The 27,863-nt window shown below is 42.1% G+C and overlaps 1 protein-coding gene across 35 annotated transcripts in view; it reads left to right on the forward strand.

Annotated features, from left to right (window-relative positions):
- Plekha5 (pleckstrin homology domain containing A5) overlaps positions 1–27,863 on the forward strand; it is a 165,763-nt gene that overhangs the window by 42,351 nt on the left and 95,549 nt on the right. Inside the window, exon 4 of one of the 35 annotated variants that reach the window (XM_076940747.1) lies at positions 17,726–18,570. The exons of 32 other annotated variants lie outside the window; for them this stretch is intronic. In XM_076940747.1, coding sequence (XP_076796862.1) covers positions 17,726–17,741 — 16 coding nt within the window. In that variant the 3' untranslated portion in view covers positions 17,742–18,570. Of the gene's footprint in view, positions 1–16,005; positions 16,025–17,725; positions 18,571–23,345; positions 23,365–27,863 lie in introns of those variants that run through there. 2 more of the 35 variants (XM_076940742.1, XM_076940743.1) reach the window with 2 other exon arrangements.

Genomic DNA, 27,863 nt, shown 5'->3' on the forward strand with positions numbered 1-27,863 from the left:
TTGTCAAACATAATATATTTTGTATAGGTCTTTATCAAGACTTTAGATGTGCCATTTATATTATTAGTCGTGTAGATTCTTTTTTTTTAGCAGCACTGAAAGGGTTCGTGTATGTGGAGTCTTACAAATGCAGTTGCAGAGGGCTCAGCAAGTGCTCGCTCACACAGGCCTGGCAGGCAGCCCATTAGACTTCTGGATGCCATAAGGAGGCAGGAGAGAACTGGCTCCTGAGTGTCATCCCCAGACTTCCACACACAGCCAGTGAACAGCATATTTGGTCCACTACTCATCAGAGCAATGCAGGCTTCATTGACGTTACAATATAAACTAGAAACAGAAAAAGAGGGCTCAAAGCTTGGTGGCTTTACACATGCTCTGTGAGCAGGAGGACCTGAAAGCCCGCTGGCCAGCAGCATAGCTGAGACAGCAAGCGCCTGGTTCAGTGAGAGAACCTGTCTCAGAGAAATACAGTAGACAGTGAAGAGGAAGCATCTGTGCCCTCCTGGCCTCTGTATACACAGATCACACAGCCGTACATTCATACACCCCCCACCCCCCACAGTCTGGAAGGATAGTAGGAGAGGGCAGGCATGTCATATATGCACGTTTGAAACACAATACATGACTAAGAAGTTACAGAGCTAATTTAAGAAGTGTTTTACTTTAATAATAAAAATATTAAAACATTGAAGTAAAATTGGAAAGGTAAAAAAGTGCCAATCCTTTCTGTTATTATTTGCCTTTAAATATCCCCTTTTCTGTCTTATATTAACATACTTTTTATAAATCTATTTTCAGCGTGGTGTACTCATTTTGAAAATATACTTACTCTTGCTACTTTGAGTCTTTTGAAAGTGGGGGAAGAAGATACAAACATTAAATATTAAAATTATATCAATATGCCTTTCACAGAGTAGCTTTAATGTTGTTTTAGAAACAACAGTGATGTTCTTAACTGACATTTTACTAGTACTTCCAGAGGAGGTATGTCTGCACTGACTGCCCACGGGTACCTGGTGGTCAGTGATGCACTGACTGCCCACGGGTACCTGGTGGTCAGTGATGCACTGACTGCCCACGGGTACCTGGTGGTCAGTGATGCACTGACTGCCCACGGGTACCTGGTGGTCAGTGATGCACTGACTGCCCACGGGTACCTGGTGGTCAGTGATGCATTGACTGCCCACGGGTACCTGGTGGTCAGTGATGCACTGACTGCCCTTGGGTACCTGGTGGTCAGTGATGCACTGACTGCCCACGGGTACCTGGTGGTCAGTGATGCACTGACTGCCCACGGGTACCTGGTGGTCAGTGATGCATTGACTGCCCACGGGTACCTGGTGGTCAGTGATGCACTGACTGCCCTTGGGTACCTGGTGGTCAGTGATGCACTGACTGCCCTTGGGTACCTGGTGGTCAGTGATGCACTGACTGCCCACGGGTACCTGGTGGTTAGTGATGCTTCCTCCAGGTCTGAATCGTCAGGCTCAGTAGCTGAGACCCTTTCCTTTAGAATGCTTCATTCCTTCTGAGTTCAACTTTTTATTTTTATCTTATATATTTACATTTATGGTTTCTATATAGGGATATTATTGTGCATATTTGATGGCACATGGGATGAATTTAAGAAAAAAGTTCTTTAACTGAATGATGTGTCATGGACTTTTCTTATGTCAAAGTTTCCAGGGTCATAGTGATAAGCAAGACAGGCATTGTTCCTCAGTTAGACTAGTAATTTCACAGGCAAAAAAATATATGTACACTGGGGCAGATAAATAGCTTGCCAGGAAAGAGCCCTCTAGGGTGAAGAGATTCATGAGGTATAAGAGAACCTAGCATGCCTGAAATGTGACTAGAGAAGAAAAGGAGAATAGCCTGTTAGGAGACTACTGCATTTGTACAAATGAGAGAAGGCAGGGGATGGACTACCTGCTGGACCACATACCACAGCAATGGGTTAGAGGACGACAGTAATTCCCAGTGTGGCGATCTCTGAGGCTGGGAGGACGCTGTGCCCTCGAGTTGGAAGTTTATAGATTAGTTTCAGGCAGATGATGTGTGTGATGGTTGTGGGAAAGCCAGGTAGAGATAGAAGAAGGCAGTGGGAGCTCCCAGTCCACACAGCTCAGGAAGGAGTGCGAAGACATTAGCCTATTAATGCAGCTTAATCAAATGACCAGCCTGCCCTCTAGCCTCCTTAGACCAGTAGTAGGTCAGGAGGACAGTGTGCTGAGGCTTCACTGACGTGAGTTGCCTCCTCATGAAAGGTTAGTAATGTTTGGAAGAGCTCCATGAGAAACGATAGTCAGAATCTTCCTGCATGGGTCTGTCTGTGGTCGAGCCTTCTGTGCTTGATCTCGTCCTAGAAGGAGCCGATTGACAACTTTGTCCTTTCCCAAAGACAGTGATTGATTCATTGCCTTATTCACTGTTGAAATCTTGTCAATTCCCCACTTTCTCACATCCCCACTCATACATTTTTAAAATTATTATTCTGCTAAATCTTGATCTTAGAATCAAGATTTATTTTTTCCCATAGGTTTTGTTAACTTTCCCTGCTGCCTTTGATAGAAAAGAAGCTATTTATGCAGTCGACACCATGTCTTTTGTACTTTTGAATTTTGAAGTAATCTTGAGACCCTCTAACATCTTACTACTTAGCTCTTTACTATTTACTGGTGAAATTATATTTTCAGTTGTAAGAAAACTGTTTGAAGTCAACAAGAGCTTTTCCTGTTCAAACATTGCAAATAATTAAATGAGCTGTATTAAATAAATTTCTTTCCCATTCTCTCCTTTCCTCTTCTTTTTTCTTCTGATTCCCACATAATTTTTTTTTTATTAGCTACTCATGTATCAGCTTGCTGTAAAGCATTGTACCGGGGTGTTCTGCGTGAGGACCTTGTGTCTCTGGAGCTCTCGGCAGAGAGCAGAGACAGCTTTTGGCTGGGACACTGGAGTGTAAACGTCAGTCTTAATCTTCTCAACTTAATGTGGCTGATTGTCACTGCTGTGTTGAAGAAGTGAAGGTGACTGACTCATAGCCAGAACGCTCCATGATGTCGGGATCATAACAAGTCCCCTATCTGATCTCCCTCTGTGTGTTTGCCTTTATTCCTGTGAGACAACCACTAAATGTGTTTTAAATGAGATCCACCCCCCAACCCACAAAGAAACATTCCTAAACAGGCACAGGGTGAAATTAAAAAAGAAGGGGCTGCAGGCGCCATTTTCCAAGGACAGTGAGAAATGAAGAGGAAGCCTTGTATTTTAAGGAGCCAACACGAGAAGCTGGAAAAACAGTGTGAAGTGTGAGAGCTCAGTGTGTGCTGATTCATTATCTTCAGGACACCAGGATGTTTGTAGTAAGAGCTGACATGAGGCTGACAGCAAAGAACCAAAAGATGAGGAAGCCAGCCTATAAAATAGAAAAAAATCTTCTCAGCTGTTCATCTGACAGCAGATTAATACCCAGAATACATCAGAAATTAAATACCAAAAGGACAGATAATCCAGTCAGCAAGTTGGCAAACAAACTGAATAATTACATTAAAATAATAATATCTTAAGCCATGAGGAAATGCAAATCAAAACTACACATTCTGTCTCACCCTAGTCAGATGGCTATCATGAAGAAAACAAATCCAGACAGAAAACAAAAACAAAGCTGGGCTGGGCTGTAGAGGGAAAGGAGCTCTTGCATACTGTTACTGGGGATGTAAATTAGCTCAGTCAGTATGCAAATGAGTGTTGATGTTCCTTCAAAAGCTAGAACTAGAAGTAGCATATGATTTAGCTGTATCATCGCTGGGAAGGAGTCCAAGTCAGCATACAACGAAGATACCCTTTGCATCATGTTTATCTCTGTTCTATTCGGAATAGCCGTGAAATGGGGTAGGTGCCCATCAACAGGTGAGTGGGTAGAGAAAACAGGCGTGTACAACTAGTGTGGTAATTCAGCATAAGAAGAATGGAATCAGGTCATTTGCAGGAAAATAGATGGAGCTGAGATCATCACACATGTTAAACAAAGTCTGACAGTCTGCGTGAACATTGCATCATGTTTTCTTTCATGTAAAACCTAAGGAGAAGGAAAAGAAAGGGTGAGTTGTTAGAAAGCAGGAAGGATTGGCCAACAAGAAGACAAGGTAATAGGTAAACAGGGTCAAAATATGTATTTGTGTGAAAATGTCACTATAAGCTCCACCATTTTATTGAGTAAGGCTATATTCTTTTTTTTTTTTTTTAAAGTGTTTTCTGTCGGTGATTTTAAATTTTTTGGCTGATATTCACTGTCCACATACGACTAAACATTTAAAACCATGGGTCCACGTTGCTCACCTAGTACAAAAGTCAACTTGACCTTGACTTAATAACTGAAACTGGTGCTCTACGTGGTGAGATAGGAATCTGCAAAAACCAAACATCAAAACACCAACACTGCCAGTCCCAAGCAGGCCAATGAAATGAACAGACAGTTCATAAGCAGAAGCACAAGTGGCCAGTAACTGTGTTTAGAAGTGAGCACCTGGCCATCAGGGAAATACAAATTAAACCTACTTTAGGATACTGGGTAAGGTGTTACCCAGTCAGAATGGCTGTGGCATTGGTGCTAGGGATAATGTGAGGGAAAGGAACTCTGTATTCACTGTGGTTGGGAGAGCCTCTTAGTACAGCCATTATAGGAATCAGTATGAAGGGTTCTCCAAAGTTTAAATATGACTGTACTACTTGTAGGCATGTGCCCACGTCTACATCCCCTGCTCTAGAGAGACCTGTATGTCCATATTAGCTGCTGCTCTGCTCACAATAGCAAGTATTTGGAACCAGAGTAGATGGGCATCAACGCTGACTGAATAGTGAAGATGTGGCATTTACACAGAGTGGAGCTTTATTCAGCTATAAAGGAAAAGGAAGTCATGAAGTTTCCAGGGAAATGCTTGCTTTTGGTTTGAATCTTATAGAAGCATTTCATTTGTGCAGAAGTGCCATTATTTCTACTTATGACAGGGAAGTCAAAGGTATAAAAATAAATTTTAGAAAACAGTATTTATAGGAAATAAGTGCTTCTTAAGTTCTGCTTCGTTGATAAAGTATGAAATTAAGAAAAAAATTAAGTACTCAGAAAGTCAGTGAAAATTTGAGAATGGAAAATCATTTGCTGTTAGTGAAGTTAGTAATGACGGTCACCAGTGAGGTTATCTAGACGGCAGTCAGGAGGAAGTGCTGTGGAACTGGTCCTCCAGATTAGGGACCACTGCAGCCTGGTTTTGTAAATAAAATCGTGTTGGAACATAGCCCTGCTCATCTGATTGTGTTTTGTCTGTGACTGTTTTCTCACTATTGTGGGAAGGTTGATAGTTGTGACAGAAACCATTTGGTTCACGAGGCCTAAAATATTCACTATCCCTAAAATATTCACTATCCCTTGTGGAACAAGTTTCTTGGCTTCTGTTTGGGATTTTTAAAATTTTTAGATTTATTTTATGAGTGTTTTGCCTGTGTGCATATATGTGTACCACATGCGTGCTGTGCCCTCTGAGGTCAGAGGAGGGCATTGGATTCCCTGCAGCTGGAGTGTGGGCACTGGGACTCAAACTCAGGTCCACAGAGAACATTTTTAACCATGGAGCTGTCTCTCCAGATCCTGTTTTAGACTTCTAAATTAACGTGGTATGTTTGGGAGCGTGGATGCAGTATGTGAGTCAAAGACAAAACCTTATAAACAAATGTTAAGCACACACAAAAAAAAGGCTAACTGTTAATATCTTTGATTGCATGTATTAGAAGAAAATCTCAATTAGAAAGGGACAGAATATAGTGATTTGTAAGAACATTGTGTCATTAGTCTGGACTTTGTTTTTTAAGATAATTCGTGAAGCCAGCATTTGAAAAGTAAATCTGAGCATTATTTAAAAAAAAAAAAAAAAAAAAAAAAAAAAAAAAAAAAAAGCAGTTTAAATTTTATCCTTTATTCTAAATTGAAAGTTAGGTCTGAAATTTTTTTTATTTACTTAAAAATTTATTGTTTTGTGTACTTTTTGTCTTACTGTAACATGGTAAGTATAATCCTGAGAATAAAGCCCTCTACTTCTGTTCCCTCTCCACGGCATTGCAGGTGATGTTTACAGTCACATTCATTTACCAGTCTTATGATACGCTGAAGACAAATTGAACAGGAAGTCTCTGTGACCCAAAGCCAAGCAGGCAGACAGCCGCAGTAAGGAGTCTGAGGTGGAGCACCTGCAATGCAGCCCTGTTAATCTGACCAACTGCTGACCTAGAGTTCACTGTCCTGACACAGTGGCCTCTGCTAAGAGTTGTAAATGGGTTTCCCCTTGCCTAGTTCTGTGACACAACAAAACCTACTTTCTTAAACTAAGGAAAATCATTTGTTCTGATTATAGTGCACACTTGAGGTTGATGAATCAAGAGGACATTTGGGGGCACTAGGCGTGATGATGCATTTCTGTAATCTTAGCACTTGGAAATTGGAAGTTAGAGGATCAAGAGTTTGAGGCCAGGTCCTGCAGAACCAAAGCTACAGGATCTTCATGATGCAGGGCAGGGCAACAGCAAGATATCTGAGAGGAGTCTCAGTGAGGATCCAGTATTGAGAGTGTAGCAGAAGCTGACCTCAAAGCAGACCAATGACTCATTTCAGTGAACATTTGCAAGGAAAGCTGTTTGGGCAAGTACTGTGTGACACTGCAGCTTCAGTGGTGGGACTTTTTTTCCTTTTTCAGGGGAGGTTGCAAGGCCAGAGGGTAGATATGGAAGGATGGGGAGATGAATCGGATTGTGGTGCATGGTGTAAAATTCACAAAGAATCAAAAGTTTAAAAAAAAAATAGTGGGTTTGAGGCAGGCCTTAAAACAATGCAAAAACTGTAAATGGTTTAGAGGACAGTTAACTTCATGTTAATATATTGGGCATTTATTTAAACTATACTAGATATTTTTCAAACATTAGCTCATTTGATATTTATAATCCCATAAAATAAGAAATAGTATTCTCATTCAACACATGAATAAACCAAATCTTGGAGAGCCTTTTCCAAAGCTAGTAGCCAGACTAGACCCTGAGTGTGAAAACTCCTTGCATACCTCTGTAAAGCTCATTGCTGCCTGGGTGCCTTTCCTTCTCCATCCCTCTTCCCAAAGCCTTTCTGTTGTTTTCACTGCCGACTACATAACCAACCTGATGGTTTATCATATGGCACACACACACTGTGTAGAAAGTGACCGGTCACATGCCTGCTCTGCTGCCTACTCCAGGTGGCTTGTTCGTATTCTGGGTTCACGCTAGCAGCTGCACGCCAGATCCACAGCATAGATAAACTTTACTTTCAAGCTGTTCTAGATCATTCTCGTGACTTCTGGCATCTTGTCTTCTTTGTCGATGTTTACCTAATTTTGCCTGATGAGCATCTGGTGTCTGTCTTGCCTACACTAATTGATGACTAGATGTTGAAATGGATTCATCTAGTTTTAGATTTAAAAGGGCAATGGGTTTTGTTCTTCTGATGTCCTAAAGTGTTATTTTATTGCATCTGAATTTCTTAAGGTTTGTTTCAGTAAAATGTAGTCATGGAGTCTTTTTGTAAATTGATAATTTTCAAGGCCCTTGGCATGCCACATGCCCACAGTCAGCATCCGTCTGCACCTCCATCCCTTTGCTGGTGTCATGTGCACTGGCATGCAGTGTCTCGTGGGGACAGTAGAAACAGCTATGCAAGCATCCTTAAACTCTCTCCTTTACTCAGCAGCCCGGAACTTCCTATTGAACACTTCCCCTTCTAAAAGTGTGCAGAAATACCTCCCCTGTGTCACCTGTACCTCCCCTCTGCCACCATCACCCCTCCAGTTACAGTAGACTCTCAGCTTTTCCTTCTCTTGACCTTTTAGGATCCATTCTCCACATTCTTTTCTCAAAGCGTAAGCATCTTAACCACATTGTCAGCATTGACACGAGCAGCTTTCCCATTGCACTGAGAGGATCCCCGTATCCTTGCCTGACCTAAGTCAGTAATAGCTGACTTCCTGTCTCAGACTTCATTGCCTGCCAGTTATCTCTCACCCCATTGTATTTGGCTACACAAGCCTTCTTTCTTCTCTTTTCGATGCCAAGCTTAGTTTCTAAATTTAGCTTGCCCAGTCTGGACCCTACCCTTCACTTGTGAGCCATTTAGTCAGTGTTTGGGCAGTGTTCCTCGGGGCCTTCTCTGATTCTCCACTCCATCACATAGAATGCCCTAGCTCTGCATAACCTTCTGTAGTCTAGTCTCTGATTCCTCCCTGTGAGGTTGGATGTTCCTGAAGCAGACACCTCTTTAGTGTTGTGTCTGCCATGTGGACAAGAGCATTTGCAACAGACTGTACTCGGCGCACATTCAGAGAATGAATGAACAAAGGCAACAAATTACTTTAAAGTGGCAGATTTCGGCAGTACTTAAGGTAATATTCTAGTCAACTCATTGACAGTGTTCTTAGCAGAATAGGAAAAAATACAACTTCTGATTGGAGGGAGAGGTATTAAGTAGTTATTATAATGTCTCTTAGCAGAAAGTAATAATAATCCTGTCCCAACCCTGGCTTTTCTTTTTACTTATATAATGCAGTATTTTAAAAATATTTTTCTCTTATACCTTTATTCAGAAGCAAGATTGTCTTATATGTCCTTTTTTTTTTTTTTTTTTTTTTTAGTAAAGCATTAGGGTTTTTTTTTTTTCCTGATATAAGTATTGTTTATTGCAACAGACAACTAAAATGCCAAAATAATATATAATTAGGTCTATTCATTATCTTGCCAAATGCTAAGTAGATGCTAAGGGTTTATTGCTACAATAAAAGTCAATGGTATATTTAAGCTTCTTTTGCATGAAAATGTATTTCTGCCAAAGACTCCTGTAAGTTTATGTCCCCGCCCCTCCGATACCTTCTTTTTACGGCTCCCTTCCATTTAACAACCTGTGGGGCCCATTTTCTTTTTCTAGTTTGTTCATTTTATTCTGTGAGTGATTTGCCTGCCTGCATGTCTGTGCACCACGTGCATGCTTAATGGTCCCTTTGGAGGTCAGAAGAATTAGATCCCCTAGAACTGGAGTTACAGGTAGTTGTAAACCACCATGAGGGTGGTAGGAACTGAACCTAGGTCCTCTGTAGACCAACAAGTGCTCTTATCCACTGAGCTACCTCTCTATCTCCACTTAATTTGTGTGTGTGTGTGTGTGTGTGTGTGTGTATGCATGTGAGTGCACTGCCCACGGAGGCCAGAAGAGGGCATATGATGGATAAGAGCTGGAGTTCTGGGCACGTGTATAAACTACCCAGTGTGAGTGCCGGGACAGACTTGGCTTTTTTGGAAGAGCAGAGCACATTCTTCACCACTGAGCCTCTCTTTAGCTCTTCAGTGTTGTGATATATAGTTGAAAAGTTCTAGATTTTGATAGTTATTAAAAATGCATATATTTTTAAAATCAGATTACTTCCTTTTTTCTACTGCCTTCTGAAGTCCCAGATGAGAAATCCATAAATCACAAAGCGATGTCTTTGCCAGCAGTATGCTGTCAGTTCTTTGAGACTGATTGGCATTGTGTGGACCTGGGACTCTGAGTGGTTGGTTTGTGTACAGAATGGAATCGTAGCAGTGATGACAACAGCCATTTCTAAATCGTGGTTTGTCTTCTCATTCTCAAGATCCCTTTTCTAACTTGTGGTTTTCCTTCTGGTGTTCAGGATCCTTTGAGCACTGTTCCTTCCCTGGCTGATTAGATTTCTTTACACTTCTCATTAATATAGGACAGTGCAATCTTGAGGGCGTCCAACCAGCTAAGTACTCAACTGTAATTTGATAGATTTATACTCTAAGGTCCTCTAAATGTTATATACTAGTGCAGACATCAGTGAGCCTGGTGGCCACAGGAACCATTGGAAGAAGACTAGATGTTTTGGAGAGAAACTGTTTAACTCTTTCTGTATTTTGTAACTAAGGTCTGTATACATATAGCCTCAAACTCTGTAAACAAGTTGAAATTAAAATCATTTTATCCTTTTCTCCCATTCTTCCTGGGAATGAAAAACTTAATGGAAATCTCAGGGTCCAAGTAAAGGCCTGGGAGTTTGTCATTTTGTAAAACTAGGGTAGAAAATGGCGTGGCTGGGCTGCTGGGGGTGTGAGTGATCCGGTTATTCCCCTCAGATGCTTGTCTGATTCCACTGCCTCCGTCTGAGATCAGTGCGACGGCTGGGAGAGAAGTACAGCCGTCCTGCTGACTTCATTAGCCTTTGCTGCCCTTTCAACCCAGATCTACTTATAGCTTGTTTTATTTTTCTTATCTTTTGTTACTTATTATTTCTGCTCTCCAAAACCAAAAACCAATGGAAAAATTTTAATGACAATGCCAAAGGAATTCAGTAAAGGAAGGATAATTTTTCTACCAATAATGCTGTAATACTAGCAAGCCATATGTCAATCAAGACAGCAACCCATAGGTTGTATAATAATGACATCATGTCCAAAACATGCTAACAGTCATTAAAGAAAAATGGATGTGGTACTTTACCAGTTTCAGACTTTTGCTTTATGTAATTAGACACTTGAGACAGCACAGAACAAACTGCTGACTGGGAGTGTAGTTACCTCTCTACCTACGAGTTGATTCACAACTGTAAGAATGCTTAAAACTCATAAGACAACTTTTAAGTAGGCCAAGATGTCAAACATAAACATGAAAAATGTTCAGTATCATCAGACCTCCGGGAATTGCAAAGTAAGAGCCCCCACGCCCACTGACAAGTTGTTCATTGCTGTGGATTACTGGGAACACTTACAATGGAGACAGAAATATGCAGCAGGGTAACCACTTGGAAAGAAATTGGCAGTTTCTGAAAAAAGTTACTCACAAGCTTGATTATGCAGTCCCACTTCTATCCATCTATTCAGGACTGAGCTACATTTCACAAAGATGTATGCTAAGATGTGGATAGTGTCATTATTCCTCATAGCCTCAGAATGGACATGGGTGCCATCTCCTGCCCAGATGCTATGAAGGGGCAACAAATGGGCAGTATCCATGCAAGAGAATACTACCTGAAATTGAAAGAACACTAGCTGATAGTACAGTGTGGATAAACCTCAAGCCCGTGGTATACTGAAAGAAGACCATATATAGACTGCATACCGTATGATTCTGTTTGAGGTTTTCCATGAAGGCAAAGTGTAAGGACAGAGCACAGATCAGTGGGTGCCGGGGCTAAGCATGGAAGGAGGGACAGACTGCAGGTGGGGCACTGAGGAATGTTTGGTGTCGATGAAAATGGTATGGAACCTCATACTGGAAGTGGATTGTATGGAAAGCTAGACCTGTCAAATTTCTCCTTTTCCTCCTCCTCTTTCTCTTTTCTTCCTCCTTTTCTTCTTCTTCTCTTCTTCTTCTTCTTCTTCTTCTTCTTCTTCTTCTTCTTCTTCTTCTTCTTCTTCTTCTTCTTCTTCTTCTTCTTCTTCTTCTCCTCCTCCTCCTCCTCCTCCTCCTCCTCCTCCTCCTCCTCCTCCTCCTTCTCCTCCTCCTTCTCCTCCTCCTTCTCCTCCTTCTCCTCCTTCTCCTCCTTCTTCTCCTTCTTCTCCTTGTTCATTTTAGAAGTGTTTCATAAATTCTCCTTCCTGCTTCACTCCGGCCCACTCCTGCTCCATGCCCTAGACAACCAGTGCGTGCTTGCACAGTGCCCATCGTACTTGCACAGCGCCCATGCAAACCTGTGTTTTCTCCTGAAATTCTGGCTTCTTTTATATCAGCTAGCTGTGTTGTATTTCAGCTGTTTACTTATCCCTCTCTGTCTGTGAACTACGAGACAGAGGGATATACCACCAGAGAAAACCAGTACCCCTTAACAGGCGTCTTTTTATCAGCTAGGTAGGGTTTGTGGGTTGGGATAACCTCTTCCGGGCCTATGTATGTCACTGGGTATCTGAGGCCATTGGGCTCCAAGCTAGAGGCTGTTTATTGTTCCAGGCTTTTAGATTGAGTGGGGAAAGCTGAGGGGTCGTCCAGAGTTCATAAAGCCTTCTGGTGGCTGAAAAGTCTAGCACACGCTTATTGAAAAGGCATAGCTGGGGGAGGAGTTTTTCTTGAGCTGCAAGCAGTCATAGATGGAGTATGGCTTCTTGAAGGTCTTGTGAAGTTTTCATAGTGGCAGGATGGCAGTACACTTGGTTGTCACTTAAGATAGCAAATGTACAGGGTCTAAAGTCTGGCAGTCGGGGAGTCAAATTATTCTACTTATCAGTGTCTTAGCTTACTTATATAAAGGAAAAATTAGCATCGGTGATTTAACAGTACTTCACAGTGTTCAATGCTTAATTCTTAGGAATTCCTTAGAGAGTAGCTTCTCTAATCTCTCTCAGAACATCAGAATTTAAGGAGTCTCTCCACAGTGTGTACAATGTGTGACCTCACACAGAAAGACCTTTGGAGTGAGTAAGCACGTGTGTAAGCATGTGCGTGTTTTCTGATGTTCCTCACCTACCCTAGATGGCTCTGCTGCATTCCTGTGGTAAACAGAATAAGAGACTGTAGCGTGAGACTCCACCGATCAAGCACACAGCAGCAACTGTGAGTCCGAGCACACTGTGGAGGCAGTAATGACAGCCATGCAGTGGAGAACCACAGGAAGGAAGAGTGTCTGTCTGCTCTCTGTGTCTTCTCAGGTTCACTGGGAGCCTAACACTGCTCTCAAGGAACAACAAATTGCAGGCAAAACTCATGGAAGCTGGATATAGGGGTGCATGTCGTCATCTAACCCAGGAGAATGACACAGGAAAATCATGCGTGTTAGGCTAGCCTCGGTAACAGAGTAAGGATCTGTTTGAAAACAGCAGTGAAAAGCTCATCTGGTGTTCATTTCCATTCTTGGACCTCACATCCCCACACTTGTAGGTGTGGGATAGAAAAACAAACATATTTAAGTCTTCATAGAACATGTGATTCTCAGAGAATTAAACAATGTCTTTGTTGAATTTTTTTTTTTAAGAACTTATTCTTATTGGGGACATTTGGGGAATATTTGTCTCAGACTTCTCGGGTAGAAAGGGTAAGCCAAAGTTAAAGAATGATTCCGTAACATGGAGATTAACAACACAGTAACACAAGGTGGTTGTGTACACCGTGATTCCACTATGAAAAGATTGAGCAGACAGTCACAACCTCACAGCCTGCTGGCTACAGACTGTAATCCTATCTCAAACAGATTTAAAACAAAACCCTCTAAATTACCGTGAACACTTAAATTGAATGTATGCAAGAGGGGAATCATGCTGAAGGGACGCGGTGTGGGAAAATGTAAAGGGTAAAGGGAGAGAACAGGACTGCCTGAGTTGCCTCTTTGCCTGTCCTCCTTCCAGCGGGTCTCTCTCTCTCTCTCTCTCTTTCTCTCTGTCTCTCTCTGTCTCTCTCTCTCTCTCTTTCTCTGTGTGTGTGTGTGTCCATGCAAACATGTGCACTCACGCCCGTGTCTGGGTTTGCTTCCTGTTTTAGACATGATGTCTTTACTCTGCAGTAGTTTCAAACATAGCCCAACTCTTGCTGTCTGATTCCAGATTTCCTCTTAGAATAATTAGCTTTTTTCTCCTTAATGCTGACACAGTCTTTTTTTCCTGCAGCCAGTGTAGATCTTCAGTCCATGTGTGGGTTTCAGGCCTCCCTCCTGCCTGTCCCTTGTCCCTTCTCCCCTTAGCCTCATAAAAGCTCAAGTGAGTTTCCTCCTCAGAATGCTCTCTCCACTTCCTCTAGAGTCTGTGTGGGACTCTGGGTGCCTGCTTTTATCCTTTGTTCTTTCTCCTAGGCTTTTTCTTCAAAGATAACTGTTCTGCATCTACTACAGACCTAAAGCTCCAAACCTCTGTGACAGGAAGAATGCCAAAGAAAATGTCTTGTTGGTATTTTTCTTTGAAGTTAACATAGTTTTTGCAGCCAGGCAGTGCTGGCGCACGCCTTTAATCCCAGCACTTGGGAGGCAGAGGCAGGCGGATTTCTGAGTTCGAGGCCTCACTGATCTAGAGTGAATTCCAGGACAGCCAGGGCTACACAGAGAAACCCTGTCTCGAAAAAAACAAATAAACAAACAAACAAACAAACAAAAAACAAAATAAAAAAAAAAAAACAAAAACAAAAAAAGAAACATAGTTTTCCAGTTTGCTGGGAAACTGTTGAAATTAACTGTGGTTCCGTATACTTTCTCAGTGGTCCTCTCCCAACCCTCAGTCTGGGAGTTGAACAAGGTCTTGCAGAAGCTAACAAGCATTCTATCCAAGCTACATCTTTAGTCGTTGATTTTTAAAAATTATTTCAATTATGTATCCATGCATTAATATTATTATTAATATTATATATTATTATTATTATTATTATATTATTTCCTCTTCCTGGCCTTGAACTTGCTGTATAGTCAAGACTGGCTTGATCTCACGATCTTCCTGCCTCTGGGCTGTAAAGAAGAAGAAGAAGAAGAAAAAACAAAAAGCGCTGGTTAGCATATGTGACAATTTAGTGATAGAGTTAGTTTTGCTCCATCAGAGACTTGCTGTCTTCGTCCTTGTGTGTGTTAAGTATACAGCTTCTTCCTACAAATACTTCTTAGTTTTGCTTGTCTGCCTAGAGGGAAAAGGGGAAGTGGCTATGAAAGACTTCTGTGCTTGAGTTTTACTGGGCTGGCTTGGAACGGAGTAGGGATAAATCACCATCATTCCAAAGTCCATGATTGTTCCTATAGGTTACCCAGCAACCACAGCAAACTATTTATGTTCTAATATAAATATAAATAATATCAATATGTATGTGTAAACTCCAGGTTTTCTACCACTTTTGTAAAACATGTTCTTTTGACTAAAGTAGTGGCATACACCTTTTATCTCAGCACTAAGACAGAACTCTCTCTGAGTTCCGGGTCAGCCAAGACATGGGACACACACACACACACACACACACACACACACACACACACACACAAACACGGTGGAGGGAGTTTAAAAGATTCTGTTTTCTACACTTAGCAATATTCGGGTCATACCTACTGTTACGTAACACCATCTATAATCGATTATATAATCTGTAGGTTAAAAAAATCAACTTTAATTTGAGGACAGCAAACATTGGCACAAGTGTACACGTGTTGCAGGCCACTACTATTTACACAGGAGAAGTTAAACACCTCTGTAAAGAAAACTAAAGAACCAGCCAAGCTGCATGTGGTTGGGACTGGAAATAAAGAGTGGGCTGCAGTGACAAACAGAAGCACCTACTCCACAGGTCGTACTTCCTGGTGGGTAGGCAGGGGGACAGACAGAAAGGTGACATGGATTCTAGTTTGATTGCTTTATCCGTGCCTATATTTACCTTGGGCAGCCACATCTTAGATGTCTTAAATTGCAGTTCATCCCAGCATCTTGGCATATTGTATTGGTAGTTGAACACTGACACCTGGGGCTGGAGGTGGATCATCCAATAAGAGCATGGCTGGGCTTGCAAAGGACCCAGTTCAGCCCACAGATGCCTGTCATTTCAGCGCCTGGGAGATCTAAGCCTCTCTTGTCTGCCACCAGGATTCATGTGCACAGACGCCACACAGATATACAATAAAAAACAAAATAAATATTTTAAATTATTGAAACATAAGGGTGTGTTTTAATAAAAGTATAGGCATAGTTCTTGCTTGTCACATCAAGTTAAATGAAGCAGCAAGACTTTAACTCAAGTCCAGCTGACAGTACGGCAGTGTGCATAGATTACAGCTGATGGTCTTTGAGTGTGCAGCTCTCTGAGTTTGTTTGGAAGTAGGTCATGGCATGCTGAGATACCAAGTCATTTAAGTTAGATACCTACCGAGCATGCTCATAGGAGGGACCTGCTTGGAAGATTTCAGTGTGCTTCAGCTTCTGGGAAGGAGCAGGAGGAAGATCGTGGTGTATCGTTCTGTCAGAAAGCAGTAGCCTGAGATGAAGAGCAGAACACAGTTGTGTCAGCAAAAGCCTGGTGAGTTCCTGCTTTGTCTGTTCTCAGGCTGCGCCTTCACCTCCATCTGCAGCTTGTCTGTGCAGACCGACGAGGCTGCGTGTAGCTAGTACACAGCTCTGGAGAAATGTGCTCGGCACTCTTACATCTCATCCTTCATAAATATTGCCAGCACATTTTTGAGGTGACAAAACTCACACACTACTATGATAATAATGCTTCCCCATGCCTTCCACCGATGTCATTGCTCCTGTGCTGGGTAGTGCTGGCGGAATTGTGTGCCGAGAGAGACCAGGATTTGTTCATTCAGGCAGTTTAGCGTTCTTACATTTCACTGCTTTCGCTTAGAGTGAAATCACAACGTCTGCCTTTATAGTTCTACACTGTATTTCCTAAAGCAGTAGGAAATACAGTTATTCAGCTAGGATCCGTTATTTAATGAAAGTAACAGGATGTTTACAGTAATGTTCATGTTAACTAGGTGGTTCATATGTAAAGGTTTGCTTTGCAGTAAAGTAACATGAAAACAGTAGCACCTTGTAAAATGTGCTGCAGGTCCATGCCCAGGCTTGGAATTGTTGTGTTTAGTTAATGTAATAGGTAAACTATTGCATTAACTATGGAAGTGTCTGGAAGAGTGCTTTGCTGGCTTTAGTTCTTTAAACTCACTGTGGTGCTTGCTAGGGATATAATCTTAAGTAATCTCTAATTGTTTAATTCAAAATGTGTATGTTTTAGTATGAACTTAAAAGAGAAATGTTTTATATGTTTTTACATATTTTACTCTTAAGATACCAGATAGTGTTTATAATCGTTTATTCTTTTTAATGAACACTATATTTTACTGTTAGGAAAAGATACAGTTGACAATCTTCTGGGTATTCTAGAGAGTCAAATTCTACCTCTGAGCTTGGGATAAGTGCTATAGCTTTTGAAAATTTGAGAGAAAGCATAAAATTGCCATCTATCTTTCTGTGGTGAAATCTGAGTTGTACATCTGTATGTCAGGTAGGGAGGTGGAGACTTAGCAGGTACTTAAAGAGCTCTAGAGAGAAGGGGTGCAGGAAAAGACTGAACGTTCCTGCCCCGTCATGTGATGCTTTCCTAAAATAGCTCTGTTTTGTGAACTGCCCCCGCTATGCCATTTTCCAGGATTGGCACGTGGGAAGGAAGTGGGTGTGCATTTAAGCTTGGAGATTCATAAAGAGAAGGTTAGCAGTTGGGTGGGTGAAGGTCCCATTTCTCAACACTGACCTCCGTGACCATGGACATCATAAATGTCATTTTCTGCACTTACTTTTGTGTAAGACTTTACTGTGTAAACAGTAAATTCTTTAAGGTGGCCACTGCTGACTGCCTGGATGTGAAACCATAGTACATGTCCCCAGTGAAACACTAACCAGCTCCACCTTTAGTGTTGTGCTGATATCTTTTCCTTAGGCATTTCAGATGAACAAAATGTGTAAACCTCTGTTGGTTTTAAAGTTAATTTGTATATTTATCCTATGTGCCTCTCCTTATAGAGCATTATGGCTCTTCAATAGAAGACAAATAACAAAAGACTTACTTTAAAAAAAAAAAAAGCACACAGAAACAGTGGGAAAGATGCAAAGAGAGAAATGTGGGAAAACAGTTACTGATTGCAAAGGCTGCCTGGTTCTAAAACGGAAGCACAGATTTGTTGTTCATAGTTAAGCCAGTGTGTTCCTCTCCCAACTGCAGGCCAAGCGCTCCCTAACCTCTGTGAGACTCAGCAGTACTAGAACCTCCTCAGTGGACTTGGGCGGTGATGGGCCATGTGATCAATTTGAAAACCAGCAACCTATGAAGGCTTTTTATACAGATTGTGGCCTTTTCCATCCTGCTCAGGGACTTAAATTCTCCTGGAATATACTTTGCTTTATAAAGAAAAAACTCTGTATGCCTTTAAACATGTGGTAGGTGTTCTGACCATCCAAGCAGGAACTCTGCCCAGTGTGGAAGTGAGTGAGGCCACCTTCCTGGGTACGAGTTCCAAGATGAGACGTGCATGGTGCATGGTGAGCCTTGGCTAACAGGGCTAAAACTGTAACATGCTAAAACTGGTGCCTTAAAAGGCCTGCACTGCCCTGACCAAGGTTTGTACAAAATCACAAATTTTTTTGGAAGCCAGCTATTCCTGCTATGTACATCAAGATTGTGCGATGAAGTGGTGATCAAATAGAAATTTTTATAATTCTTACAAGTTTCTGTACTTCTCAGCTCTTAGTCAGGTGTGGTGAGCACATATCTGGTTACGCCAGGCCAACCTAAGGGATATATAATCACATTCTGGCTTTTAAGGAAAAAAGACAAGGTTTTCATAGATTATAAACTGTCTATGAAAAACAGACTTTCAGAAGCTATTGGTTGTAATAAGAAAAGAAGTAGCCTTTGTGCTCTGTCTGACCTAACCCTGTTCCTTTTCCTGCCCTTTAACTTCATGCAGATATGGTCACCTTACTGCTCTCTCAGTCCCACTCCACCCCCACTGTGAACAGAAATGGCAATGATTTTTTGGTATGATAAAATCGATTGTTTTAAAACTTTAGACTGGTATTTATTAATAGCAAAAGAGGTGATTAAATAAATGTTACCTCAGTTTCATAATTAAAAAAATACCTCTCTTATTTTAAAAGCTAGTCTCACAAAAGCATATGAATTTATTTATGTATATATTTTATATGTATGAGTGCTCTGCCTACATATATGCCTGCATGCCAGTAGAGGGCGTCAAATCCCATTACAGATGGTTGTGAGCCACCATGTGGTTGCTGGGAATTGAACTCAGGACCTCTGGAAGAGCAGCCACTGCTTTTAACTTCTGAGCATCTCTCTTGCCCCCAAGCATACTGGTTTATAAGGAGCGATATATTTAGAGTGTTTTATTTTATTAGATTTATTTATGTGTATGAGTGTTTTGCTCAAATGTGTGTTGATGCAACACATACATGTCTGGTGCTTGAGGAGCAGAAAGAGAAAGTTGAATCTCCTGGAACAGGAGTTATGAATAGTTGTGAGCTGACGTCGGGTGCTGGGAGTCAAACCCATGTCCTCTTCAAGAGTCATCTCTCAGTCTCCTACTGAAGGTACTTTAATAACAATATGGAGAGAGGTGAAGGAGAAGAGAACAGTGTGAATAGGATTATGTTGAAGAGTCTCCATTTTTAAAGCCAGCTCTATTTTGAACTCATGCGTGTTCATGAGTGCAGATACCCACCCCCACCGATGACAGGGGTGTCACATGCCCCTGGAGCTGGATTTGCAGGTGGTTGTGAGCCATGTGATGTGGGTGCTGAGAACTGAAGCTGGACCCTTGGAAGAGCAGAGCATAAGCTTGACATTGAGCCATCTCTCCAGCCTCAACTTGTTTTTTTTTTAAACCCATATATGTTTTTGTGTTACTGTAAAAGCCATGTTAATTAAAATTACATTTAGGTGAGTATGAATTCCTCAACTAATGGACCTGAACATGCCAGCATGTGGTTGGCATTCATCAAATGTAAATTTATCTGGTTTCCTTCTGTTGGTGAAGGTAGAAAGCCAGGACTCTGCATATGCTGAGAAAGTGCTCTACCACTGATATATACCAAATTAAATTTTTGCTTTATGTTTTTAATCCATATCAACAAATATAGACTAAAAGCTTATTTTAAAGCATATATTTTCTTGAGAGGTATATATATATATATATATATATCTTTTTGTGATGATTTCTGTCCTAACAAAACTATTAAAAAGCAAACTGAGATTATTAGGTACTATTACATAGTTAATTATTTGTCATCATTTATACCCAGTAAACTCTGGGGTCAATGAATGAGGCTACCCAATATAACTCCTAAGTAACAAGACTGTCCAGCTATTACCCTGGCAAAGAATACATCACATAGTGCCTTTCCATAGTCCTGTACTCTGTCGCTTTTTGACAAATTTAAAGTGGTTCAGCTGACTTGATATAAAAGTAGCATTTAATAAGCTCTCGGGTATGAATGACTTAAGATAGATGTTTTAGTGTTCTATTGTTTCCAAGAGATCCAGTGGCAACTCTCGTAAAAAGACATGATTTACTTGGGACTGGCTTACAGTTTCAGAGGTTTGGTCCATTATTTACAAGGTGGGAATCATGGTGATGTGCAGGCAGACAAGGTACTGGAGAAATTGAGAGATCTGTGGGCAACAGGAGGAGAGAGACACTGGGCTTGGCTTGAACTTTTGAAACCTTAAAACCTACACCATGACACACTTCCTCCAACAAGGCCTCACCTACTAATAAATAAAAGCAGCACTGGTGACAGTAACCTTCTTTGGGTTTGTTTTGGTTTTTGAGGCTATATCAAATTACCCAGGCTTTGTAGCTGAAGGTGACCTCTAGTTCCAGATCTTTTCTGCCTGTAACTCTGGACTTACAGGCATGTAGAACCTGTTCTTCTTTCCAGATGGAATCTCATTCTCCTGCCCCCACCGCTCTGTTATTGGGGATGGGGGAAAGCTTCTTGAATCCTATCTTACCTAGGGTGAATTTGTCTTTTGACAAGCTGTTGGCATGCTTCCTTACACATTGGAGTGTAGCCTTTAAAATGGTTTGAACTGGAGGCTAGAGAAATAGCTCAGTGGTTAAGAATACTAGCTGCTCTTACAGAGGACCTAGGTTTGATTCCCAGCAGCCACATGGTGGTTCCCAACCACCTGTAACTCAAAATCTCCAAAGGCACTAGGTATGCATGTTATGAACAGATATTTATGCAGGGAAAATGCCATACATAAATAAGTAATTTTTATGAAAGTATTTGAATTTCACTATACACCATAATCCACAGTAGTTCTTCAACTAAATGTGTACATTCTTCCCTTTACTCCCACTTTGAGTGCTTGGTCTTTTTTCTTTCTCATGATTTATGATTTCTTCCCTAGTATCCTGAATGCTGCTAGGGAGGCTGACAAATCACCTTTGTTTCCATGTTTACTAGACTCTCAGTGCCTTCTGCCTTGTCAGTGAAATACCTCTTGGCTGCTCTGCTGTTCTACTCATTTACTTCAGGGAATTTTGGGTTGGTTTTCTTTGAGAAATTGATAATTAAATTTAGTTGCAGCTGGTGTCTGTTCTAGCATCCCTATTAAATTTGAAATCTAACTTAAATAGCAATTGCTCTTGCTTTTAGTCTTCTGACTATGTGTATTCTCCAGTCCCAGTTTACTCGGAGGGTATACAAATAATGGGTCTGTGGTCCAAGCCTTCTGTCCCACTGCTTAGGGACTACACATGGGTTGGTTGCCATACCTCACTCAGTATGTGAGCACTGAAGGTTGCTCTTCTTAAATCAGTGTTACCTTCCCTGAGACTGGAGCTCAGGTTTCTCAGTATACTCAACCAAAGGTAACATGTTAGACATTGACTGCGAAATTTTTTTGCAAACCTAAAATAAAAAGAAAATCTTTTTAAGAACATTCTGAGATTGCTAATAATTTTCAAATATAGTTAAGAATACTCTGGATGCTGGGTGCTGTTTCAGGGTGAGAGTGCTTGCTGTGCAGGCATGAGGCCTGAATTCAGATACCCACCCTGCATCTGGAAAGCCAGACGTGGCTATCATTCCAGCCTAGCTGAAAGGTTAATAATTCAGGGGGACCCTGTCTTAGGGCACCAAGGTGGTGAGCTTGAGCTTTGTGTGCTGTCCACACAGGCACTGCCACAGAACACATGCACCACATATGCACACAAACGAAAAAAGCAAATAGATTATTCTACTTTTCAAAGATAGAAAGTCACAGATCTTGAACACCAGGTTTCCCCTTGGTATCATTTGACTTAGAAAAGTTTCCATAGTAGAAATCTAATATTAGGTTAGTTGAAGAAACTTAGTGGTCACTATCTTCTTAGAGTGGAGTCATCTTGGTGGCTGTCTGATGAATAGCTGTGTTCTGACTGCCACAAATCATTGGGCTTTTTTCCTTGCTTATGAAAACTGATATTTTTCTTTTGTTTATTAAACAGATACATCTTAGACAAAGCTATTAATTTTCTTTGGCATTATACCTTTTTCTTGAGAAGAATTTCTGAAATAAGGAAGTATAATTTGTCTCTTGCAAGTGTGTGTGTGTGTGTGTGTGTGTGTGTATGCGTGTGCGTGTGCATGTCTAGAGAGAGAGAGAGAGAGAGAATTATAGCAGTTAACATCTAGCTAGCTGTGCATCTAAGAAGTGAATAACTGAATCTTGGGCAAAAAGCCTTCCCATGAAAACAAACATAAATCATAAGGCAGAACACAGGAATGCCAGTAAAGCCGCCCACCACAGCCTGCGTCCACCACAGCCTGCGCCCACCACAGCCTGCGTCCACCACAGCCCGCGTCCACCACAGCCCGCGCCCACCACAGCCCGCGCCCACCACAGCCCGCGTCCACCACAGCCTGCGCCCACCACAGCCCGCGCCCACCACAGCCCGCGCCCACCACAGCCCGCGTCCACCACAGCCCGCGTCCACCACAGCCCGCGTCCACCACAGCCCGCGTCCACCACAGCCCGCGTCCACCACAGCCCGCGTCCACCACAGCCCGCGCCCACCACAGCCCGCGTCCACCACAGCCCGCGCCCACCACAGCCCGCGCCCACCACAGCCTGCGCCCACCACAGCCCGCGCCCACCACAGCCCGCGTCCACCACAGCCCGCGTCCACCACAGCCCGCGTCCACCACAGCCCGCGTCCACCACAGCCCGCGTCCACCACAGCCCGCGTCCACCACAGCCCGCGTCCACCACAGCCCGCGTCCACCACAGCCTGCGCCCACCACAGCCTGCGCCCACCACAGCCTGCGCCCACCACAGCCTGCGCCCACCACAGCCCGCGTCCACCACAGCCCGCGTCCACCACAGCCCGCGTCCACCACAGCCTGCGCCCACCACAGCCTGCGCCCACCACAGCCCGCGTCCACCACAGCCCGCGTCCACCACAGCCCGCATCGGTTGCTTTATCTCTACTTCCTTAAGAGCTAAGAATTAAATGTTTGGGGTCAGTTAAGAGTACCTTTTGAGCCTGTGGTAGTACACACCTTTTAATCCTAGCACTTGGGAGGTGGAGGCAAGTGGATCTCTGTGAGTTTAGGCCAGCCTGGTCTACAAAGCAAGTTCTAGGATAGACAAGGCTACAGAGAAACCCTGTCTCAAAGAAAAAAAAAAAAGAAAGAAAAGAAAAGAAAAACCAAAGCAGGAGGTGGGAACATCAGAAGAAGCTGAAATGTGGTTAGCAAGCAATTGTAAAAATCCAGCACTTGGAAACCTGAGGCTGGAGGATGGTGGATTTGAGACCAGCTGCCACTTCAGAATGACCTATTGTCTGAAAACAGGTATGCATGCTAGAGCATTTTGGTTTTGACTGGGAAAACAAGATGCTTATTGATGGGTGTTCAAGGTTGGGGTCCATAATGGTGCTAAGCACCCATCTGGACACTTGACACACCTGCAGCCAAGATTGGAGTTCTTGAGCACACACAGTGGAGTTGAGGGCAGTGATGGAGCAGGCTTGAGGAGAGTAACAACAGAGCTTTAGACAACTGCTGGCCAGAGTCGGTGGAGCAAAGGGTGTTGGAGTAAAGGGCGGCTGCCAGCTGGGGTTTGGAGCCCAGCAGAGCAGAGCCTCACTCACTGCCTGCCTTTCTTTCTTTCTTTCTTTCTTTCTTTCTTTCTTTCTTTCTTTCTTTCTTTCTTTCTTTCTTTCTTTCTTTCTTTCTTTCTTTCTTTCTTTCTTTCTTTCTTTCTTTCTTTCTTTCTTTCTTTCTTTCTTTCTTTCTTTCTTTCTTTCTTTCTTTCTTTCTTTCTTTCTTTCTTTCTTTCTTTCTTTCTTTCTTTCTTTCTTTCTTTCTTTCTTTCTTTCTTTCTTTCTTTCTTTCTTTCTTTCTTTCTTTCTTTCTTTCTTTCTTTCTTTCTTTCTTTCTTTCTTTCTTTCTTTCTTTCTTTCTTTCTTTCTTTCTTTCTTTCTTTCTTTGGATTTTCAAGACAGGGTTTCTCTGTGTAGTCCTGGCTGTCCTGGAACTCACTCTGTAGACCAGGCTGGGCTCAAACTCAGAAATCCCCCGTCTTTGCCTCCCAAGTGCTGGGATTAAAGGCGTGCGCCACCACCGCCCGGCAACTTGCTGCCTTTCATTTGAAGCAGTCGTGTTTCTTCACTGTTTTTGTTTTTCCTTTAAACTGTATTTGCTTACCAAAGTCTGTTTCCTTTGCAGTGTCTGGCCTTTCCCTGTCGTTTTAAGCTTGTTAATTTTTTTTTTTTACTATATAAAGTGTTACGAGGTAAAAATAGTAAGAAGCTATATCGGTACATAGAGACTTAGTCACTGTTTGGGTGTTCGGTGTTCTCTAGCTCGAGCAGTAGCCAGGAAGATGTGGCCTTGGGCCCGGCAAGTTTTGCTCTCTCGTGAATGGGTGTGAGTTCTATAGAAGCTCTTGGGCACTTGTGCTCTCACGCCCCCCAGAAACTTCAAGGTGCGGTTCTAAAAACTTCGAAGCATTTTGATATTTGAAACAGTGTCTTTATGGCCTCATAACAGCATATCATTAAGCCAAACCAAGGGCCACTCTCATTTCTTGAGTTTCTTCTAAAATTTAGCAGTTGTTGGCTCTTAAGACAGCTTAACAGGTAAGGGAACTTGCCCCCCAAGGCCTGGTGACCTGAGCTCAATTTCTCAAATCCACATAAAGGTAGAAAAAGGAGAAAACCAACTCCACAATTATCCTCTGACTTCCACATACATGTCATGGCACGCACGCACATGCACACACACACACCTTTAAAAAATAAATAAAATAAAATTAGAACCATTATAAAGAAATCTCAAGGCTAGCCAAGGCTACATAGTGAGCCCTGTCACAAAATAATGCTGCTGCTGCTGCTGCTGCTGCTGCTACTACTAATAATAATAATAATGTTATTACTAATAATAATAATAAGGAAATCTCATTTTTCAACAAGTTTAAAATCTGTTCTAATTGTTAGAACTAGTGAATAAGTACTCAATAACTGCTGACACATATAATATAAGTTACTGAGTTTTGGCTTCCTGACAAAATTGAGTCAGATGATAATTTAACTGTTTCTTCAACTTACAAATAAAGTATATCAGAAGAATTCGTATACTGCAGATTTGGGTACAGATTGTATCTATATTTATGGAGTGTTTTGTTCTTGTGTGGCCCCAGATGACCTCGAACATACCAGGTAGATGAGGCTGGTTTTGAACTCTTGATTCTGTAGCTTGTATGTCATAGGAACTAAGATTTTGGTTGTGAACCATTATGTATAGCTTATATTTGTTTATTTTTTTTCCTAGAAAATATATACCAAATTAAGCATAGTGACTTACATCTATAATCCCAGGACCCGGGACTGAGGCAGGAGGTTCACTATGAGTTTGAGGCCTGCCTGGGTTATATAAGGAGACCCTATCTTAAAGCAGAAACAAGAAACCAGTATGGTCATTGAAGCACAGCTAAGGACTAAAGATGAGCTTAGGTATCCCCTGTTTCACAGTAGAAGGAAAGAGCAGTGCTGTCCAGAGGGACCACACTCCTGTAGGTGTATGAGGGTTGTTAATGGGGCAATAGACAATGGTTGTACAGTGTTTGCAGCAAATAGGCAGGCCTCCTAAGGGGTTTCATTGCAGCCACTACTGGAGAAAGCTGTGAGGACAGCACTGTCATGCTTCAGTGCAGAAGGTGCTCTGGCCCTCAGGAAGTACAGCCCTTCTGGTAGCTGTCTTATGATTGTGATTTTTCTAGATAGGATTTCAGTTTGAAGTCCAGGCTGGCCTTGATCCCAATCGTTTTCTTCCTGCCTGGGTCTCCTGAGTGCAGGGTTACAGTGTGTGCCCACAACTGGCCAGGTGGTTAAATTGTGTTGAGGTAAATCCTAATTATTGAACTTAGCAAGGCAGAGGCAGGCACATCTCTGTGAATTCAAGGCCAGCCTGATCTATATAGTAAGTTCCAGGACAGCCAGTGCTATGTAGAAAGACCACATCTAAAAGAAAGAGAAAGAAAAGAGAAGAGAAGAGAAGAGAAGAGAAGAGAAGAGAAGAGAAGAGAAGAGAAAGAGAGCAATGGAGTGGATTTCAGAGACAGCTTCTCAAAAATAGGGGAGGCAAAGGTGGGACATGGCGTTTTCCCACCTGATTTCATTCATATCTGACCTGTGTTCTACATCTGCGCGACTATCTGCCTGCGAGGGCTCCTTTAGTACAATCTTAATCATGAACTGGGATGCTCCTCAGGTGCCTTTACTTTATCTCACTCAAAGATCTTCTCAGTGCTGCCAGGTTTCTGTTTTGAAGGCATTTTACAATTATATCTCCAAAACAGACACACAGTAGTATTGTCTAAACGAAGTAAATACTGCAATTTGGCATTGATCTTCAGTAATGGTGATGCTGAGTAGTTCAATTATGTGTTATGATTGTGACTTTGAAACTTAGTGTAGTCAATTAATAAAATGACAGGAGAGACTTGTGAGACGTTCTTGGCCCTGGTGTTCTGTGCTCAAACTCCCTACATGTATGCCTGGGAGACAATGACAAATGAGAGAATGTAGCACTCAATAGAGCAAGTTTGACAAGCAGTAGATAAGCTGGCTCTGTAAAATATGTGTGGGCTTGCAGGGTTACTGGGTAGACACAGAGTTTTGTGTATGCTGTGTGGAGAGCCTGGTATAAGGCCCAGCACATAGTGCTAATAAACTTTACTTGTGCTTAATAATACTGTTGCTGTCATCCAACCTATTGTGGGAGAGGTGGGAATTTAAATCAGAGCATCTATGCTTATGGGGTTATGCTTATAGTTAAACCTATGTCCATGGAAGCTGGAGATGGCTCAGCAGTTAAGAGCACTGTCTGCTCTTCCAGGAGTCCTGAGTTCAATTCCCAGCAACCACATGGTGATTCACAACTGCCTGTAACTTTAATCCTTTAGGATCTGATGCCCTCTCCTGCTGTGTACATGCAGACAATACACACACACACACACACACACACACACACACACACACACATATAATACATTAATAGGTCACTTAAAAAAACATAACAGTGCATGAAAAAATTTAGAAAGTCAGACCGGAGATCCTTGGTCAGAGCTAAAGAGCATTTAGCAGGGTCCAAGAATATAAAGATTTCCAGTTGTCAAAAGCTGTGTAGATACCAACAGAAGGAGAATCAGAGGCTGTTGGTGTGATGGGCATGAAACCATTGATTGACCTTTAAGAATGCAGTTCCAGTAGGGTGTTTGACTTGAGCTCTAGAAGAGTTTGGCTGGAGAAAGATGGAAGAATATTATTACTATAACAAACTGTTCCTAAACAAATGTTTTTTGTATTCCTCAAGAGCTTGGTGCAAGACCAGCAAGATCAGCCTGAGCTCAGGCTTTACACACACACACACACATACATACACACATACACACACAGAGTAAATGAATATTTTTTACAAAGAAAGCCATGGTGTGCTCCAGTTTGGCTAGGTGGTACCCATTCTGATGGATGGATGCTCTCTGAAGGCCCATCACCCTACATTGTCAAGAGATCACTAGTAGGTACCAGTTGCTTTAGTAAACCAAAACAGAAGACAGTCTGCAGAGGCACTTTTCAAAACTTGGGCCTTAAAAAGCAACTGGGCAAGCTAGAAAGATGGCTCAGAGGTTAAGAGCAATCTCTGCTCTTCCAGAGGTCCTAAATTCAATTCCCAGCAACCACATGGTGGCTCACAACCATCTATAATGAAATCTGGTGCCCTCTTCTGGCCTGCAGGCATACATGCAGGCAGGACATTGTATACATAATAAATAAAAAAATAAATCTTAA

Source organism: Arvicanthis niloticus, chromosome 9, assembly GCF_011762505.2.
Source record: "Arvicanthis niloticus isolate mArvNil1 chromosome 9, mArvNil1.pat.X, whole genome shotgun sequence".
Classification (NCBI taxonomy): Eukaryota; Metazoa; Chordata; class Mammalia; order Rodentia; family Muridae; genus Arvicanthis; species Arvicanthis niloticus.